This window comes from Dendropsophus ebraccatus, chromosome 9 (assembly GCF_027789765.1).
Source record: "Dendropsophus ebraccatus isolate aDenEbr1 chromosome 9, aDenEbr1.pat, whole genome shotgun sequence".
NCBI lineage: Eukaryota > Metazoa > Chordata > Amphibia > Anura > Hylidae > Dendropsophus > Dendropsophus ebraccatus.
This window is the reverse complement of record NC_091462.1, coordinates 85,022,785-85,043,472: the sequence shown is the minus strand read 5'-3', so window position 1 is coordinate 85,043,472 and position 20,688 is coordinate 85,022,785. Positions and strand designations below refer to the sequence as shown.

General features: G+C 43.0%; 1 protein-coding gene across 1 annotated transcript in view; it reads left to right on the top strand.

Annotated features, from left to right (window-relative positions):
* The window catches only part of XYLT1 (xylosyltransferase 1), a 236,074-nt gene that overhangs the window by 166,743 nt on the left and 48,643 nt on the right, over positions 1 to 20,688 (top strand). Inside the window, exon 5 of the mRNA XM_069983749.1 lies at positions 3,444 to 3,524. Within this exon, the coding sequence (XP_069839850.1) occupies positions 3,444 to 3,524 (81 nt within the window). The remainder of the gene's footprint in view (positions 1 to 3,443; positions 3,525 to 20,688) is intronic.

Genomic DNA, 20,688 nt, shown 5'->3' with positions numbered 1-20,688 from the left:
AACGCTTGACATGTCTGAGGACATATCAGAAGGTATTGGAAATGATATTGCTTTTATTTTTACCTTAGTCACTCGGCACCGGCGCTCATCCCTTTTTTTAAATGCAGCCCAGTTTCAACACCAGCCTGGAACATTGGGGACAGGGCTGCCTCCCTCAATGTGACGAATCCCCCTCCCTCCTGTGATGCAGCTCAATTAAAATCAATGGTGGCAGAGGGGAAGGCGAAAGGAATGGTTTGCCTCCAGTGCTCCGAGCTGGGCCAGTGCTTGGGAAAAGACCAGCACAAAGCACTGGATGGGGCAGCATTTCAAAATAAGGACCATGCCAGCGCTGAGCGACTCACATATGCCATATCCTTTGGATATGCCAGAAATGCCAAAGATGACAATACCCCTTGAATAACTTCTCACCTACCTTTCTGTATAATAGTAAAGCATGGTGCGCAATCATATGTTACACATGTTGCATATACTAATATGTCGTCACATGAACCTCAGTTTATGTGTTGTTGTTGTTGTTGTTGTTGTTTTTTGAGCAGTTCTAGTGGTTTGGTGGGTTGTGCAAGAACGTGTGCCACTTTTATACCGCTCACAATGATACATTTGATGAAAGACACTGTAAACTACAACTACAGTACTTGCCAAGTCAGGCTCATCAGATTCTGGATACATTTTGGTGCAAATGGGGGACAAAATTTTTACACATAACCGGCCAAGAAAGAAACAAATCCAGTATAATAAATTTGGACCAATTATGCTTGAATTCCCCCTATTCATGTACTTCGGTACTCTGTAAGGAGAGGAGGCACATTAGCCCAGAGCAAATTTGGCACACTACCTGTGCCTAAAGTAAGCAAACAAATAGTTGGTCTAAACTTGGACTAGACAGTCCACACTTGGACTAGACAGGGTACAGATGGGTCAGGTTTCTGAAACAGCGTGAACTACTGTGATAAACCTGGCACATTTACAGAGTGATACTTTTGGCAGGCATTTCCCTTTAAATAAATTTCCTGCATAGAAAGTTTATTTCCCGCTTGTATTTCCAGAAGAGCGAATGAAGGAAGATTTTCAGCTCACTAAATTGCATCCTTGCATGTCTTGGAACATACACTAAGAAGTTAGCTATTGAAACTATTTCATGTGGAAGGATTGCTAAGTAAATCCACTAAATGTCCATTCATCTCACCAAGATAGGGAATTACCCAAGCGTAAAATGTGGAAATCTATGCAGCATTCTATACAGGGAAAGTTCTTTTTTTTCCCCCCTATAGCTGCCAAATGGAAAGGCAAAGCCTAACCCTGGAAGGCATTTATATTCACTTGAGTGAGCAAGGAAAGAGGGCCTCACTGGTCTGAAATCATCAATTTCCGCATTGTGGTGGGTGTACATCTCAGCATCCCTCCGTCTGAGTTAATAGTTAATATATCATTTGTTTAGTCGCTTGTTTATTTGTGTAGCTTGGGAATTTAAAGAGAACAGAGAGCGCTCATTGTGTGTTTGCTGCAAGCTAAGTTTGGTTTTTCAATTTAGAAAATACTAAATAGTAGAGAAGTGTAAATGTTACTTACAGGGATTTTAAATGAAGGGCATTTCATTTATCATCTATCTGCAGGTAGGTGGTAAGTGACCAATGGGGGTCTGACTAATGGACCACCATTGATTCCCAGGTAAAATGGAGCCGTGCATTGCATTCTATTTTAGGGGTCTGATAAATAGTACAGTACAGGTCCATGGATCTAAATGGCATGCCCAGTTATTTTCTCCAGACCCTTATGGCTGAATGGAGCATCAATGTGTGTCCGACCACTAGGAGGGGGTCACCGGACTGCAATTCTTTTGATCAGTGGGGATCCTATCAGACTCCTACTGGTCACCTGCAGATAGGACGATGAGTGTCTTTTGTGGGAAAACCCTTTTAACTTTAAATAAGTGGCATGATATCTGAACCGTGCAGTAGGCCCCTTCAGTGCCCGTAAGGACCCCCAGGCCGCAAATAGTTTGTCAACCCGTTTACTGCCAGTAACGTTTACACTATGTATAACACTGGACGTTCTGTGAAACGGCCGTGTCACAGAACAGCCAGTGTAAGTGAAGTTCATCCCGGCTAGTACTGCGGTACCAGCCTTATGAACTTTATCTTTTTTTAAATTGGGATGGCCCCATTCCAATTACCCATAGCACACAATGTTAAGTGCGGCCAGAGCCGTACTTTATCTGCACTGACAGTCTTGTGCAGCCGCTATTCAATAAATAGCGTTTGTTTAAAACTGACACGTCAGCGGCTACAAGGAATCCTGGCCTGAGTGTATACTATGGGGGTCAAACATGGTGTAAAGCAGAATTGGCTCAGTTGCCCCTAGCAACCAATCAGATTCCACCTTTCATTTTCCAAAGAGTCTGTGAGGAATGAAAGGTGGAATCTGATTGGTTGCTAGGGGCAACTGAGCCAGTTCTACTTTACACCAGTATGATAAATCTCCCCCTGTGTGTATACACTCTGGCCAGGATTCCATAGAAGTAAATGCAATGTATTTATTCAAATAATAACGTCCGGTGTTGCAATCTGCAATATATTTTCTGTGTATTCCCAGTACAAAAAGTTATCCCCTATCCACAGCTATTTGGTGGGGGTTTCACTGCTGGGAGCCCCATTGATCATGAAAACAGAGGAAATTTATCCCATCGCAAATGTTTGGCTAGTGTTGCGGGGTGTTTCATTTCCTTAGCTCACCAGTGGGAAAATGAAGTATTACACAGTTTTCTCAATTAATAATAATAATAATAATAATAATAATAATAATAATAATAATAATTTATTATTATTATTATTTACAGATTCTGCAGCACTTAACAGCACTTCATTTGGCTGCTCTGGACAAAGACATGAGGTCTTTGATTAAAATATTTATTCTGAACCAGATAAACCTTTCAAGGATCTAACTAGCAGGAATTGTAACCTGGCTTTCCAAGTATTTACTGTAGATACTTGGTTCATAAAAAATAATCACCTTTATTGCTTTAACCTTATAGAGCATGTATCTCTATGTGTTTCATAAATAACTCATTATTCTATAAATTTTTCACCATACGCCATGATCAGAGCTGTGGCAGGTGTTCTGCTATATACCATTCTACATCCTATCCTAGAGTCATCTAGGTTTAATGAATACCATCGCCACGGTCTGTATATATAAATAACAGCAAGCGCCTGTGATCTTCTGAATGTTACGATACACTTCAAGGACAATGTTTTCAGTGTTGCCATAATGGAAGCTTAATTGGTACTGATACATTCCATAAATCATCATTGCATGGAAAAGACAAGCATTCCGTCTGTCTTGTTAGAGTTTATTATAACCTTGTAAACCAGTAAATAGATTTACTCCGCACCCATCAGGATCCAAGTGGCTTATATGTCCCATATTTGATGTTTCCACAGGACTAATGACCAGTTGGTGGCATTTCTATCGAGATACAGAGATATGAACTTCTTGAAGTCACATGGAAGAGACAATGCAAGGTAAATGGAAATCACTATTCCTTATACTCAGCATAGCGCATGGGTTTCCAAACTGCGGCCCTCCAGCTGTTGCAAAACTACATGTCCAATCATGCCTGGGCAGCCAAGTCCAAAGCTTTAGCTGTCCAGGCATGATGGGAGTTGTAGTTTCACAACAGCTAGAGGGACGCAGTTGGAGACCCATGGCATAGAGCCTCAGAAATCAGGGTCCTGTGTGCCAGCTTCCTTCTACCAAAGGAAGTCTACCATACAGTCATAAATAGATGTTTAGCCCTTGCTGTACCCAACCCAAAAATTAAAGGGGTTATCCAGCGCTAAAAAAACATAGCCACTTTTGCCCCTCTCTTGTCTCCAGTTCAGGTGTGGTTTGCAATTAAGCTCCATTTACTTCAATGGAACTGAATTTCAAACCCCTCCCAATCTGGAGACAAGAGTGGTGCTAAAGTGGCCATGTTTTTGTAGCACTGAATAACCCATTTTAATGGAAACCCAAAGAGGTGGTGATTGCTATAGTTAAAGGGGTTATCCAGTGCTACAAAAACATGGCCACTTTCTTTCAGAGACAACATGACTCTTGTCTCCAGTTCAGGTGCGGTTTGCATTTAACCCTTAGAGGACCGGGTCAATTTAAATTCTTGCATTTACGTTTTTTCCTCCTTGTGCTTAAAAAGGCCATAGCAGTTGCATTTTTTCACCTAGAAACCCACATGAGCCCTGTTTTTGCGCCACTAATTGTACTTTGCAATGACAGGCTGAATTTTTTCATAAAGTACACTGCAAAAGCAGAAAAAAATTAAATGTGTGGTGAAATTGAAAAAAAAAAAAAAGCTTTTTTTTTTATTTGGAGGGTTTTTGTTTTTACACTGTTCGCCTTGGGGTAAAACTGACTTGTTATATATGTTCCTTAAGTCGTTACGATTACAACGATATATAACATGCATAACTTTTATATTATGTGATGGCCTGTAAAAAATTCAAACCATTGTTAACAAATATATGTTCCTTAAAACCGCTCTATTCCCAGGCTTATAGCGCTTTTATCCTTTGGTCTATGGGGCTGTGTGAGGTGTAATTTTTTGCGCCATGATGTTTACTTTCTATCAGTACATTGATTGCGCATATGCGACTTTTTGATCGCTTTGAATTACAATTTTTCTGGATTTGATGCAACCAAAAATGCGCAATTTTGCACTTTGGGATTTTTTTGCGTTTACGCCGTTTACAGTGCGAGATCTGGAATTAAATAAATTAATATTTTAGGCAATTGCGCACGCGGCGATACCAAACATGTTTATTCATTTATTTTTATTCATAACATGGGAAAAGAGGGGTGATACAAACTTTTATAAGGGGAGGGGCTTTTTATTAATGACACTTTTTTTTTTACACTTATACTAGAAGGCCCCCTGGGGGACTTCTAGTATAAGTACACTGATCTCTCATAGAGATCTATGCAGTATAGATGTACTGCATAGATCCATGAGATAGGCATCTTATTGCTTTCGGCTGCTGCAGCCGAAAGCAATAGAGTGCCAAGCCGGGATCATCGCCATTATGGCGCAGACCCCAGCCCAGGTCACAAGCAAGGATCGCCCCTCCGCGATCGCGTCAAAGGGGGTGATCCGCCCCACTAGACACCAGGGAACAGCTGCAGTAAGTTTTCAGATGCAGCTGTCAACTTTGACAGCTGCATCTGAAAACTTAATTAGCGGGCGCGGTGATCACGTGGACCCGGAACCGCGGCGGTTCAGAGCATGGCCACCACGCAGCTCCGCTCTGAAGTCCCCTAGGCGGCCCAGGACGTACAGGTATGCTCAGGGTCGTCTAGAGGTTAAGCTTCATTCACTTCATTGAAAATTAACAGCAAAACCCCGCCCAAGCTGGAGACAAGAGTGTACTGTCTCTGTAGGAAAGTAGCCATGTTTTTGTAGCGCTGGATAACCCCTTTAGGGTCACTTCACACGCAACGACTCGCAGCGAGACCTGCTACGAGCCGAGGTCCAAGTAACTACATACTCACAGCAGTCTGAAAGACCGCTGCGAGTATGTAATACAGCTGCCCCCTTAACTCCTTCATCTGCTCCCGCTCCGCAGCGTATATACATTACCTGTCTCTTGCTGCATGGGGTCCCGACGTCCTGCTCTGCCGCCCAGCCAATCAGTGTGTTGCCCAGCCGCAGCCACTGATGGCTGTGGGGCGGCAGAGCAGGACGCCGGGGCCCCATGCAGCAAGAGACAGGTAATGTATATACGCTGCGGAGCGGGAGTCGGGTGGGAGCGGATGAAGGGGTTTAGGGGACGGCTGCATTACATACTCGCAGCTGTCTTTCAGACCGCTGTGAGTATGTAGTTACTTGGACCTTGGCTCGCAGCGGGTCTCGCCGCAAAACTCGCAGCGAGTCTTTACGTGTGATATGGTGGTATGTCATGTGAGTATTGTCACAGGTATTACTCTACTGAAGTATCATACATTGTATTACCTGACATCAGGTAATAAGGAGAGAGAAGGTGTGCATGTTGCATGGTTATATGCAGGCCAGGCGACCATAGTTCTCTATAGTGTTCAGTATGGCTCATAACGCTGTCATGTCAATCAGAGACCAAAGGTTCTGATGCATCAACTAAAAGTTATTGTGAATTATGGCAAAAGTCCCAATAAATATGTCAAATTAATAGGTGATGTAGTTTAGGTTTTAAAGACAAAGTCCAATTTCACATGTTATATGGCAAAAACTGTAGAGATTGAATGCCAAACCTGCCACCCTCTGCTGTTGGTGAAACTATAATTTCCATGGAATCTGGACAGTACAGGAACAGCAAAGCTTACATGCCAGTACAGGAGCAGCAGAGTCCCGATGCATTAGAGAAACGGCATAACTAATTTTGTTACAAAGGACATTGATAATCAGGAGTTGATAATCAGGTTGTATAGACATATACTATAGAATTCAAGTCCAGGAATATAGAGTAGACAGTGGAGCCCATGGTACAAGAACAGCTGCCAGGAACACTGCCGAAATCCTGTAATTCAGGATTCAAGGTTCAGGTATAGGATTAAGGGTAGACAGTGAAGTGAGCCCATGGATAGCAGCAGGCAGGGGTGTAGTTAGGATTCATGGGGCCCCATAGCAAAAAACTGTACGGGGCCCCATGAATCCTGTACGCTCTCCTACCCCCCCCCCCTCGCCAAACACAGCAGACATATACACACACAGAGGCACCATTAACATATATACAGATACGCCACTGACATACACACATATATACGCTGTAATGTGATTACACTAGTACAGATGTATACACCATGAGTAGACTGTACACAGGGAAATCATCTCAGTGTAATAAGAAATACTCAACCAGAAATAAAAGAAAATGCAGCATATATTAATGGTGGGTTCTTTTATTAGAGCCCAGCATTAATAGAAGCTGCTGCAGAACATCTTTGGGAGCAAACCTGTCAATCACTTGAGACACTGCTGACATACACAAACACACATATACACCAGTGCTACAGACATTGCTGACATACACACACATATAGCCACAGATACATACACATACTGACATATAAATATATACACAGATACATATAGACACACACTGACATATACATATACCCACAGATACATATATACACTCACTGACACACATACACAGCACTTACAGCTCCCAGGCTTCCCCCTCCTCCTGTAGTCCGGGCTGATCTTCACATAGGAGTATTCAGGACCTTTGGGTCATGTGACCCAAAGGTCCTTCACTCCTCTCCTGTGCCGTGCAGGACCTGGCAGGTCCTGCTCCTCTGTTCAGCCTGCTCACCCGGCACTACAGTGAGGGGGCTGAACAGTGCAGTGGGGGTCCCTCTTCCTCTCTGGACCCCTGGGGGTACAGTGGTCAGTACCTAGCATGAAGGCAGGGCAGGCTTCCTCGGGCCCCCTTCCTGCAGGGGCCCCATAGCAGTCGCCTTCCCTGCCTTCATGGTAGCTACGCCACTGGCAGCAGGATCTTAAAGGGGTACTCTGTCGAAAATCTTTTTCTTACAAATCAACCGGTTTTAGTAAGTCATGTAGTTTTGTAATTTACTTCTATTTGAAAATTTCAAGACTTTCAGTACTTATCAGCTGCTGTATGTCCTGTAGGAAGTCGTGTATTTTCTCCAGTCTGAAACAGTGCTCTCTGCTGACATCTCTGTTCGACACAGAAACTGGCCAGGGCAGTAGAAAATCCCCATAGAAAACCTCTCCTTCTCTAAGTGGCTGCTTAAATAATTACTGATCTGCTAGAGCAGCGCTCAATACAGGCACAAGTAGCCGCATTAGAAAGAGCCCAAACTCATTGCAGTATGTCCACTATTATAGCACAGTCCACAGTTTACATGTCATACGAGTACCTCACCCTGCACGCTGATGGAGAAACGTCCGGCTATAACAATTATTTGCAACTTTCAGTAGGATGAGCAGCTCTGGAGGACAAACTTCTTTTTCTTAGCAATAGCATAGACAACAGACATACTCCCATTAATTTATTGGTGGGCATTTACTTTATTGCTTAATATAATAATATTTGTTCTTTTTCATGAACATTATAGGAATCTAAGTAGTCGTCAGCTTACCTCCTATATCATATATCATATATTCAGCCTTTTGCCCTTAACAGATCATATAAATGTTTAACCAGTGCAAGTCAAAGTTTCATATGCTTTGTATGATTTATACTTGTGGCCTCTTTTTGCCCTTTTATATGACTATTCTAAAAAACGGTAGTGTTTTTCGACATTTCTCACAAGGGCACTTTAAGATCACACTTGCCATAAAAAGAAGACACACATTGCAAACCATCTTGCCTTTTAGAAGAACATAAAGACACCGGAGAGCAGCTCTTTAAATATTTTAGAGTGAACGGAGAAAAGGAGAGGAAAAAAAAAACATAAAGGTGAAAATGGTCCTTCATCTCAGCAGGATCAACGTTATTTCTTGGAGACATGGGATGCATTAGGAGAAATTGCATAGATGAGTTAGCTGTAGTAGACGACTTGTTCTAGATCTTTTCCCAGTTCCCTTGTAGCCTCCCAGGTCATTAAAACCTTCATGAAATCCCACTGGCCGGCCGCATTTAGAAGGGGAAACATTTCTGATGGTAACGGTACCTGAGACGAACAGAATTATAGCGGGTCTATATGATATTTTTCATAGCAGGTGTAATTTTTATGTGGTTGCTAAGAACCGAATAGACTCCTTGGAAAAAATCAAACAGTTTTACTTCCCATGTTTATTATAATGACTGCCAGCACTGCTATGCCTTACAGGTCCCCAGTTACCTACAATATGGGTATGCTTTAATGAGAAAAAAACAGTAAAACAAGATGCAACCAATATAACCCAGCTGGGTAGCTCCAGTAAATTAGATTGCTTCATACAAAGCAATTGTCCTACCAGGAATAAACAAATCTGTTAGGGCATATAACTCCAGGTCATATCTATTGTAAATTCTACATTGTATCCGGCATCAAATGCATTGCTGAAAAATGTCATGTTTGCCTGTATTTTCCAGTACATAAAGTATTTAGGCACAAAAATATAACAAGTGTAGTGGCAGCTGCAACATAACAAAATACAGCGAATATCCCCTTTAGGGTCCTTTCAGTGGTTTTGTGATGTTTTTTTTTTTCAGGCAACTGTTTCTCTTAAAGGGATATTCCACTCAAACATAACTTTTGATATGTTGCTGCCCATGGTGAGAGTAACATTTAATTCTATTCTTGTTATTATCTATTCAGTCTCCTTCTCCCAGTTCTCAGCTGCTGTTTTCTGCTGAAGACACAAAATCCCCCTACCCTTTTGAAACAGCTGATATAAACAAGTCCCTGGCAGGCTTTATCTGCAACATTGTATCTTCATTGTAATAGTGGGAGAGTTATTCTGAGGTCACGTTGCTAATGAACGCATTGTAATTAATCCTCCTGGTATTACAAAGAAGCTACAATGTTGCAGATAAAGCCAGTCAGGAACTTGTTTACATCAGCGGTCTCAGAAGGGAGGGGGGGGGGGCAGAAAGAAAAGCTCTCACACAGATTTTTGTGTTTTCAAAAGAAAGCAGCAGCTCAGTATGGAATGAATTGTTAGTCTCACCATGAGCAGCACATATGAAAGTTATGTTTCAGTGGAATATCCCTTTAAGGATATATTCACACAAACACAAGTCCGGCAGGTCCTGGCAGTCCCCACACACTATATACTCGCTGCGGTCTGAAGGACCGCAGCGAGTATGTAATTCTACCGCACTGTGTTGCCCAGCCGCAGCCACTGATTGGCCGGACAGGAGAGCAGGACGCCGGACCCGTGCAGCGATGAGAGAGGTAATGTATGCTTACAGCGGCGGAGCCGGGCGGGAGCAGAAGGGGTTAAGGGCGGTAGAATTACATACTCGTTGCGGTCGTTCAGACCGCAGCGAGTATATAGTGTGTGGGAACTGCCAGGACCTGCCGGACTCGCAGCGAGAATCTCGCTTCGAGTCCGTTTGTGTGAATATACCCTAAGCCTATGCTTTCCTGGGTATTAAAACAAAAGCTGGCATACATACTATCCACCACCACTGTGCTCCTGTTCTTCTGCCTCCTGCTCAGCCAGTCACTGGCCTTTTAAGAAAAGAAGCAAATTGAAGAATATTCTAGCTGTAACTGTCTAATCCAGGATAATTTGGTTACCGGCTTCTTCACTCTAAACAAATTATTGTACAGCTGGGCCAGGCTAAAAGTACAAGCTTCTGCCTTTCACTCTAAAGTCTGTAGAAACCTAGTGGCGGGTCTTAGGGGTGTTAGCTTAGATTTAAGGGACCAAACCGTGCTTGGCTTTTGCAGTCCAAGGGAATGCCCAGTGGGCTTTGTAATCCTAATTTGGATATTATTTCTAACACATATCTCAGTGCTGGAGTACTAGATTGCAATAAGAGTGATACCTAGTTATTCGGGGTAAGAAGCCTTATCTTACACTGCCTCAGTCAGACTCCATAGAGTTATTATAGAACCTGAGTCCTGCAAAAAGATGGATACAGCAACAAGCTGAGAAATGAGCAGCATGCACATTGGTAAGGAAAGAACACCACGACCTGAACGATTAAAACTTTTGACTTGTCTGTATCATATAAACAGGAAAGTGCAACAGCAACCTGCAAGTGCCGCACATATTCCTTCCAGTGTACACACAATAAAAACCTGTTGAAAGATTTTAAAAAATGAGGTTCTTAGCAAACTATTTGATAAAACAGAATCTCACGCGCCAAGGTGACCTCAGAGAGATGGTCCTACTCTGGCAATGGCCTGTCTTGGGCTCACATTAAGCCTACAAACTTGGCATGAAGCATCCAATTAATCTCTGTTTAAAACACCCACAGGAGATGGGTGGAGTCCAAGCGAACAGGAGGTAGCCATCATACCCCCCCACATATGTAACACAAGAAATTCAGAAACTGGTCAGCACTCCAACACCTCAGTTCACACTATGCAGTTTGCATGCAGCCATGGCTAAAATACCGACAAAAACAGAAAAGTGCAACAGCAACCTGCAAGTGCCAGGACTTACCGCACATTCTACCTCCAAGGTACACGTGATAAAAACCGGTTCTAAAGATTTAAAAGAAAAATTAGGTTCCTAGCAAATGTCTATATGATATGTCAAAAGCTTTTCAAAGTTCCAGTTTGAAGCCTCTTTTCCTGCCAATCAGAGCTGCAGAATGTGCTGACAGGCAGAGAGCCGTGCCTAGTTACGGCCCAGCATCCACACCAATGACTAGTTCCCGCTCTCTCCCTGCCTGGTACACCTAATAAAAGGCTGAGTTTCAGCAGATAACGTTACTCTAGAAGACGTGGTAAGGGAAAGTTTTATCACATCTGTCGTAGAGATAGGTTCCCTTTAAGTAAACGTTTGCGTTCCCAATAAAACATCAATTGTGGAGCACTTTTTCTTAGAACTATACTTTGTTTTATTCATCTGTGGTTCCTTCTGTTCCTGCTGTTCAAATAAGTCAAAGGGGCAGTACCAGCTTCTCCCCGCCCCACCAGCCTTGATTGACAGATCTCTTCTTGTTTGGGTATTGGAAGAGTTGGTGGGGTGGGGAGAAGTGAAGGAAAAGTCCCTTTAACACCGTAGCTCTGTGTGCTCAGGTTGGCAGCCCTGTATCAGCACCAGCTCACCATTAACTCATTGCATGATGTTTTCCTGTTCAGTATTGTCAGTACAATTGCAAACTACAAGCAACCACTAAAGAGAAAAATAGGTCTACCATTGTTACACGTATACATGGTAAAAAAAGCCTCAATAAAGGGAATGGGAGTGTAGAAGAAATTGTTAGTTTCCTATATAATGTAACTGTTGTAGCTTTCCCCCTTGTGCTACCATTGTCTATAGCATTTTGTAGTAGTCTATAGTTGACTGATGGGCTCCAAACTCCAGACTGCCGTAAAAATAACCGCTCTATATTTAGAGGAGGAAAGGAAACAGAGAACCTTTGAATTCATTCAGCTGAGACGTCGGTTCGGTCTAATCTGCTAATTATAATGTAATAGGCAATTGTGGTATAAGAAATTCCCTATACACTGATGATAACTATAGATCCAAGGTGGAGCAATGCTTTAAAGGAATCAATGCGAGGGAGCGATAAGAATATTAGTTCTGCAACCGATGCCGTCTAGAGATAGCATGCAATGTGAATAAGACACAAGATATCAAAGGCACGTTTAATTGTGATCTATGCTGAAGTGGTAGCAACCATTACATAATCAATTACTACATGGGGAAATGATGTAAAGCATATAATTTATGAGGATGAAAATCTCATTAGCAGCGTTAAAGTAGTCTAATGGTAACAAAGACTTCAATGGAGATCCTTAAAGAGCTGACCATGAAATGGTGTTTTTGGTCACTACTGACCGTGTAGAATATAAAAGCTTTCGATTCTGTGATTTTACTAGAAAGGCGCCTGTATTAATGCCGACTGCAATGGTATTGACTCGAAACATAAATCATCTATAGAATATGTAACCAAGTTATAGCACAAGTGTGCTGCAATATAGGCTGTGGATCCATTGTGCTTGAGTTACAAGGTATAAGATGGGATCTCCAACAGGTGGTTGTTTAATTTGTTAGTTCCAGTTATATATTCCTAACATAATCAACAGCACTATACAGATTGCTATTTACTCACACATGTCTCCATAAGAGTCCACAGGATAGAGGACAAGTAACAGATCATGGGGGTCCGACCTCCAAACCCTTCAGCAATCTCCGTATTGGCCCTGTGCGTTGACCCACGGAGCTATTCATTCTTTTGGAGGTGCCAGAAAGAGCCGAGTTAGCAAGAAAGGCACTTGCTTGTCTCTCTCCAGCACCCCTTATAGAAATGAATAGCCAGAAAGAACGATATAAGCCGGAGGAGTGCTTACTTGGCTCTCTTCGGCACCTCCATAGGAATGAATAGAGCCGCTGGTCTTGTGATGTACCTGCCGCTCTATTCACAACACTGAAGCCAGGGTTGGTATGGAGATGACTGGGGGGGGGGGGGGGGGGGGGGGTTGAAGGTCGATAGAACAGAAGGTTCCATTACTCAAACCTTCTGTGATCTCTTACTTGTCCCCTATCCTGTCTATAGGGTACAAGTTAATTTTTCTTGGAATACCCCTTTAAGTCAAACATTGTGTCTGCACGCATTGGGGCATTACATTCTGTCATGCCTCATGAGCTGAGAAATAGGGAAATCCCACATAGTCCTAACGCATAGGATGTGTCAGTTTCACATGACATAAAACTCAATCCCACAGATAATGAAGGGCACAGCCGCTATCCCTCCTTTCTTTAGCTCTGTGAGATAAGGCTTCACATAGGGGTTCCACCCTAAAAGCATTGCCCCCAGGTATTCTGGAAAGTAAAGGCCATATTACTAGAGTTGCGCGGACCGTCGGACTTTTGGTCCGAAGGCATCTGCGCTCGATCGTGATGTCTGATCCCAGGTGCATAGTTGCGATCCCGGGAATATGCGGCCAGGATATTCCAGGGAATTCCAGATCGATTCCCTGGAATATCCTGGATGCATATTCCCAGGATCGCAACTATGCACCTGGGATCACAGGCATCACGATCGAGCGAACTGCTTTCGGACCAAAAGTCCGAAGGGTTCGCTCATCACTACATATTACACGAAATGATTATCGGCCACATTTGACCAATTATTGGCCATCATGGCCGATAAACGCTTCGTGTAATGAAAGGCAGCTATCAGCCAACATGCACAATGTAAGCTGATCGTTCTCTTTCAACGTCTTTTAACATGTTGAAAGATAAAAGACAACCAAAGCAACAATCTGCTGCTGCTGCTCCGTGCGATAGGAGTGGCGGTATCAAACCACCGCTATCTCGTATGGGCTGCCCAGGCGATCGGCTGGGAAGCCCCCCCCCCCCCCCAACAGCTTTTCCCCCCCTGCACCTACCCGCTTGCTTTCGCCGCATTTAATAGCGCTGGCAATGAGCAGGGAATGAGGAGCAAGCAAGCGCTGACCTGGCAGGTCTGCACTCGCTTGCTCCCTCCGATCTCCCCGTGTAATAGGGCTTAAAATGTGCTGAAGAGATCACTATCAGATATACAGTACAGAAGGCAGGGACATCGCCATAGGGCCTCTGCATGCCCAAGTGTAGGGTACATGCCTATGGCTTTGCCATAGCTGTACATGCAATAGTCCTTTAAAACCAGTTTGTCTAATATTTACTAATTTCATTCGAGGGTATCGATCTGCCCATCTCCCCTCCAGACCTCTCTCAGCCATATGAGCTTTATAAACGGGCAATTTAGAAATTCTTTGTTTTCTCTGTTTTTTCCGGCATTAGTCCAGTGTTGAGTAAACGTCTTCTTGCGGTACTATATTTGGTGTAAGCACATTGAACCGGACAGGAAGAAAGCCTTGTCTGCTATATAGCAAAGCGTTCCCTTTTATGTAACATCTGCGTTTATTGTAAATATGAAATTATATATAATTAAGTTTAATTATAACTGGAATGGTTCCTCGGTGTACAATATTTAATGCATTATCTCCAGTTAAAAGTCAGTCCAATTAGCGCTCTTTTCTTCCCTGCTAGATGAGGTGTATCAGAGTATAGAGAGGCAACATTTCTATCAAATACTAAAGGGCACACAGGCTCCATATTGATGTGGCATTAAGGTAATCACTGTGTAAAGTTATGCGGCTTTATAGGCTCTCGGTTATTAATTATGCCATTTTATGGTATGTGTCAGATGTAGGCAAAGAACGCTACTTTTTTTTTATTTTGAAAAGTGGCAAGAAAAGAGGCTTTGGTCTTCCGTGCCTACAAATGAACCAAATTTTGGTACAAATTTTGGCACAAATAAAATTTTTCTTACTGCAAAAGTCACAGAGATCGACAATGCTAGTGGCTATGTAAATAGGATATCGTTCTGGTCTGAAGTAAGGGTAACAAAAGTCCTTCATACGGGGGTGCTCACTCAATAAACTTCCTTTTTTTTTTACAAAAATCTTTCCTTATATGCATTATACTTTTGTCGGCCATCACTATAAGGTGTAAAAGGCTCTCCCGAACCACCACCGACAGATGATGTGGGAGGTGATAGGGGTTGGGTATAATGGAAAATCATTGCTAAACCCCTTTGTTCTAAGAGAGAAGCTACAGTCAGAGCTAGCTTGCTACAGCCTATTTCTCCCATCCACTTAGAGAAGACAGGAACAGTTTGGCCTTGCCAAACATTCATGTGTATGAGGAGGATCGGGACCAGGAGGGAGAGATAACTGATGGCCGAGCATTAGTTTTTGAAGTTGTATATCTAGCTTAAAGGCCCTATCACACGAAGCAATTATTGGCCATTACGTCCGATAATTGTCTCGTGTAATAGATGACAGTGATCAGCCGACATGCACGATGTCTGATGATCTTTGTCTTTCAATATGTTGAAAGGTTAACGATCGCGATGATAGCGATATGCTATCTTCTATGGGCTGCCCTGGCGATCTAGCGATCACCCGGGCAGCCCCCCGCAGCTCTCAGTGGCTTCCAAGACAGAGAGTGGGGAACGAGGAGCAAGCGATCGCTGACCCGACAGGTCAGCGCTCATTTGCTCCTCTGATTCGCCCCCGTGTAATAGGGGCTTAAGTCTCTTCTCCCCTTATAAGATAAATAGTTGACTAATATTCTATAGTCATATAGCTTAAAGCGTCTCTGTCGTTAATTTTTTTTTTGCAGAAATAAATAGTCCAGGCGATTTTAAGAAACTTTGTAATTGGGTTTATTAGCCAAATATGCCATTATGTGCATGTAAAAAGCCTTTTCCCAGGTCCTCCCTCCTCTCCTTTCTGTCATCCACTCCTCAGAATCAGGAAATCTCGACTGTTTATTCATCTGTGGGATCTGTCTGGTCTATGAAGAGGGGAGGGGGGAGGGGGAAGGAGCGGATTAGCGGGCAGCTGAGAGCTGAGAACAAAGGATTACTCAGCAGGGGAGCTATTCACAGTGCTATTCAGAACTCAGTGGTGACTGTCAGAGGGGAGAGCCAGTGATGTGAATTTAAATTAACTCTTTGTTGTCCTGTTTTTGCTGCCTTTACTTTCTCTCTCCATAGGAAAACCATAAAGACAGGGGGGAGAGCTTCAAACTGCTTTTTCATGATAAAAATTCATTTTTTATCTAATAAACCCAATTACAAAGTTTCTTAAAATCGCCTGGACTATTGATTTTTGCAATAAAAATTTTAACGACAGTGACACTTTAACCCATAGACGACCCAGGGCGTATAGTTACGCCATGGAAGTCTGTCCCCAGACGACCTAGGGCGTAACTATACGTCCTGGGTGTTTCTCCCGCTATGAAGGAGCAGGTTGGGACCGGCTGCAATCAGCAGCCGGGACCTCACCGGTAATGACACGCTGCAGCGATCGCGCTGCCGCGTGCCATTAACTCCGTGCCATTAACTCTGCGGCGTTTAAGTGTAAGTGACAGGGGGAGTCCCCTGTCACTTACCGATCGGGACCCCCGCAGTGTGACTGCGGGGGTCCTGATCAGTAAAACGGACCGCCGGAGGTCTCTCACCTGCCTCCGTGCGGTTCGATCGTCGATCTGCTGCACTAAGCCTGCACAGGCAGGCTCAATGAGCAGATCGCCGATAACACTGATCAATGCTATGCCTATGGCATAGCAATGATCTGTGTAAAAATCAAAGTACTATATGTAAATGTGCCCCAAAGGGACTTCAAATGTGTAAAAGAAAAAAAAATTAAAAACACTATTACACTAGCCCAAAACCCCTCCCCCAATAAAAGTTGAAATCACCCCCCTTTCCCATTATATAAATAAAACATATAAAAATAAATAAACAAATAAACATATAATATACCGTAGCGTGTGTAATTGTCCGATCTATTAAAATATAACAAGCGTCATTGCGAACGGTAAACGGCGTAGAAGAAAAGAGGGGAAAAAAGTGCACGGATTACCCATTTTATGTTACATTATATATAAAAAAAAATTAATAAAAAGTGATCAAAACGTCCGATCTTCACAAATATGGTATTAATAAAAACTAGAGATCATGGCGGAAAAAATGACGCCCCATACAGCCCCGTAGGTGAAAAAATAAAACTGTTATAAGCGTCACAATAGGGCTATTTTATTTAGAATTAATTGCCAAAAAAAAGGATTTCATTTAAAAAATATATATAACATTAGAGAATCTGTGTAAACCTGCATATGGTTGTGTTCGGACTGACCTATAGAATAATTGTATAATGTCGCTTTTACCATATAGTGCATTACGTAGACACAGGAACCCCCCAAATGTTACCATATTGCATTCTTTTTTTTACGATTTTATATCTTCATAAATATTAATTTTGGAATTCCATCATACATGTTATGGTAAAATGAAAGACGCCATTACACAGTACAACTATTCCTGTAAAAAAACAAGCACTTACATGGCTTGTAGATAGAAAACTGAAAGTGCTAGAGCTTTTAGAAGGGAAGGAGGGAAAAACGAAAACACTAAGATCAAAATTTGCGCGGTCCACTGGGTGATTTTGGGCCTGGTCCTCAAAGGGTTAAGTGTAAAAAAGTAAATGCATTAATAAATAACTTAATATTAGACTTTAAAAAATGAATACAAATAAAACAATAGTTAATAAAGCAGAAGAATTTTATTGCTATACAAGATAACTGGATTAATATGATGATCTCACTAATAATGTGGATATTTATGGAGGGATATATTTTCTTCGCCTCTCTCATCACAGCGTGACTAATGCGGTCCTATGCTTTCGTAGAAACATCCAATCCATTTGTAAAGTTGTTCCGCAAATTGATATTATTGTTACGTACTGGTAAAATAAGCACGAAGGCCATTTGTTATAAAATCCTAGAAGTTTTAAACAGCTGAGGGCTAGACACCACTGTGCCTGCATCACATCCCGTAAAATGCAGCGTTACATTTAACACGTAACAGTATAGAGGGGACATGTATTCAGTATCGAGCAATTAGCATCCTAGCAAGTGGCCCCGCATATCCCATTTCTTTTCATGATCCTGACGGTGATAATGGGGCATTACGTCTGACATATCCCCATTGCTCATAAATGATTGCTTTATTAATCTGTGCAGTGCCGCCCTGGCCTGCCTATGTTATATTGAACCTGTAAGGTAAGAGAAGACGAGAGTTTTTGTTAAGTAGTACATCATCCAATTTCTACCCCATAAGGCCCCGTTCAAACTACGGAATCGGCGATGTGATTGAACCCCCCCACACACACGCGCGGACTCAGCACCAAATCCTGCTTTCAATCTCTTTGAATGGGAGGGCTTGTGCACCTCTGCTCTCTGAGCCTCTCCACTCAAAGAATTGACCTAAGTTGTACATAATACTGACAATATCCTAGGGCTGGTTTATATTATAATTAGAGATGAGTGAACCTCGAGCATGCTCGGGTTCATCCGAACCCGAGCGTTCGGGATTTGATTAGCGGGGGCTGGTTAGATAAAGCCCTAAGGCTATGTGGAAAACATGAATATAGTCATTGGCTGTATCCATGTTTTCCAGACAACCTGCAGCCCCAGCTAATCAAATACTGAACGCCCAGGTTCGGATGAACTCGAGCATGCTCAAGGTTTGCTCATCTCTAATTATAATCTTATTGAAAGTCAGTAGTGCTTTGGTTATGTTCATACCACGTTTGGAAGTGTGCCTGTCAGGACAGGGAGGTACGGACAAAAGAAGACAGTGGGCCCTAGGTCTGAACCCACCCACTGTCCCTACCTATTTGCCTCCGTCGGCCCTAGGCAGCCGTGGACAACCACAAAGGCGTTCCTAAGCTGTATACGTGGAACACTTAACAGGACAGACAAACAAACACAATAGTGGATAGTAAGCAAGCAAAGTCCAACACCAAACGGGCGACGAGGTGCAAAATCAGCAATACAATTGGATAGTCAAATAGTCAGGCGGGAGGTCTGGAAGTCGAGCAAAACAGAGGGATTAGGAACAGGGGAGCGCAGGAGTAGACAGGGGAGCTGGGACCAGGGAATTAACCTAATAGCCAGCGATCAGTAAATGACCGCTGGCTCTTTAAATACTAGACCAGGAGCCCGGACCAGAACATCATTGGTCCGGACTCCTGAGTCTTCATTGCATGCAGCTGTAACACTGCAGAGCAAGTGTCAGCGGCGTCTGCCACTCACTCTGAGTTTCAAACACCGCTCAGCTGAGCGGCCGAGTTAACGGAGCCCGCGCGTCCCTGGTTACTAGGGACACCGTCAGGTATTCGTGACGTCACTCGGGAGGACGTTGGGAGGCGGCGCCGCGGCTCGGAGGCTGAGGACAGCGCTGGATCCTGGTCAGGTAAGTTCCTGACAGTGCCCTATCATATGCCCCTGATATATGCCTCTATATAACCTTAAAGTTGCATATGTTGGCCATTGGGCACAGTGCAAAAAAATGTATAATGTAGAACGTGGTGTTAACATAGTGTGGAGATCTTTAGTAGGGGTAGCGAGAATAAAGCAGTCCTTATGCCAATTTAAAAAAGTGCAACTTGGCTTTATTGTGGCATATAAAATTTCAGACAAAAGCAAACGTAGCAGCACTGTGCAAAAACAGGATACAAAATAAACTCCTGCCCGGCTGGGCTCTAACTAAACAGAGGTCTCACCTTACTCAACCAAACAGAACTAAACAACAGCAGTGTCTGAACAAATCATTTGCTTCCAGGCTCTCAGCAATATTCAGCCCTCTGAGCTGCCTTTGATGAGCTGGAGCGATAAGCTCCTGCTTACACCTGTGCGCAAGGTGTGGACTGGAGTGGGGAGGGAATGGCAGGTCCCACTACCAAACCTACCTGCCATTCCAATAAAATCCAGGCCCGGAAATACTAAACAACCGTTCAACAGAATATCTCTGCTGAATTACACATGTTTCCCGGAGTTTACTACCTCATCCCAGCTAGCAGCCTGGGTGAGATGTACACCCCCTCCAGTATTTTACCATTCACCTGTCTACAATAGCCTAATACATCCACTTTCAAATTCAAAGTTTTGTAGAAGAAGCCTGGCCTACTCTCTGGTGACTAACATTGTACCCTATCAGTCTAAAGCAGAGGTGTCAAACCCATGCCTTCCCTGGTTGCCTAGGACCATGGTTCTTCCTATAGTAACAGGTCCTCTTAAATGTTGGATTACTTCCTTCTTTTTTGGATCATACGAGACCTGAAGACAGGATGCGGTCTCACTCATTGTAAGACATTTCATGTTTACCTACCCTTCGTATTCTGGGTTTCATACTGGTTTATCTCTACCCACTTTCAACCATTGCAGAAAAAATATCCACAAAAATGAGCATGCTTGAGTCCAATTGTTCTGCATTTAAATACCAGTGATTAAAGAAAGTTGGATACAGCCCTAAGGAGTCCTGGAAAACATGGGTACAGCCACTGGTATTCAAATGCCTAATGATGGGACTCTAGCAGGTTCATTTCTAGTGTAGACACATCTTTAGTTACTTAGTCTATTTGAAATGCTGAGTCTAAATCTCCTTCCAAATCATTGGACTGATACACAAAACCATACCTCCCAATATTACAGTACCATCAGAGGAAAAAAAAGGTAAATCATAG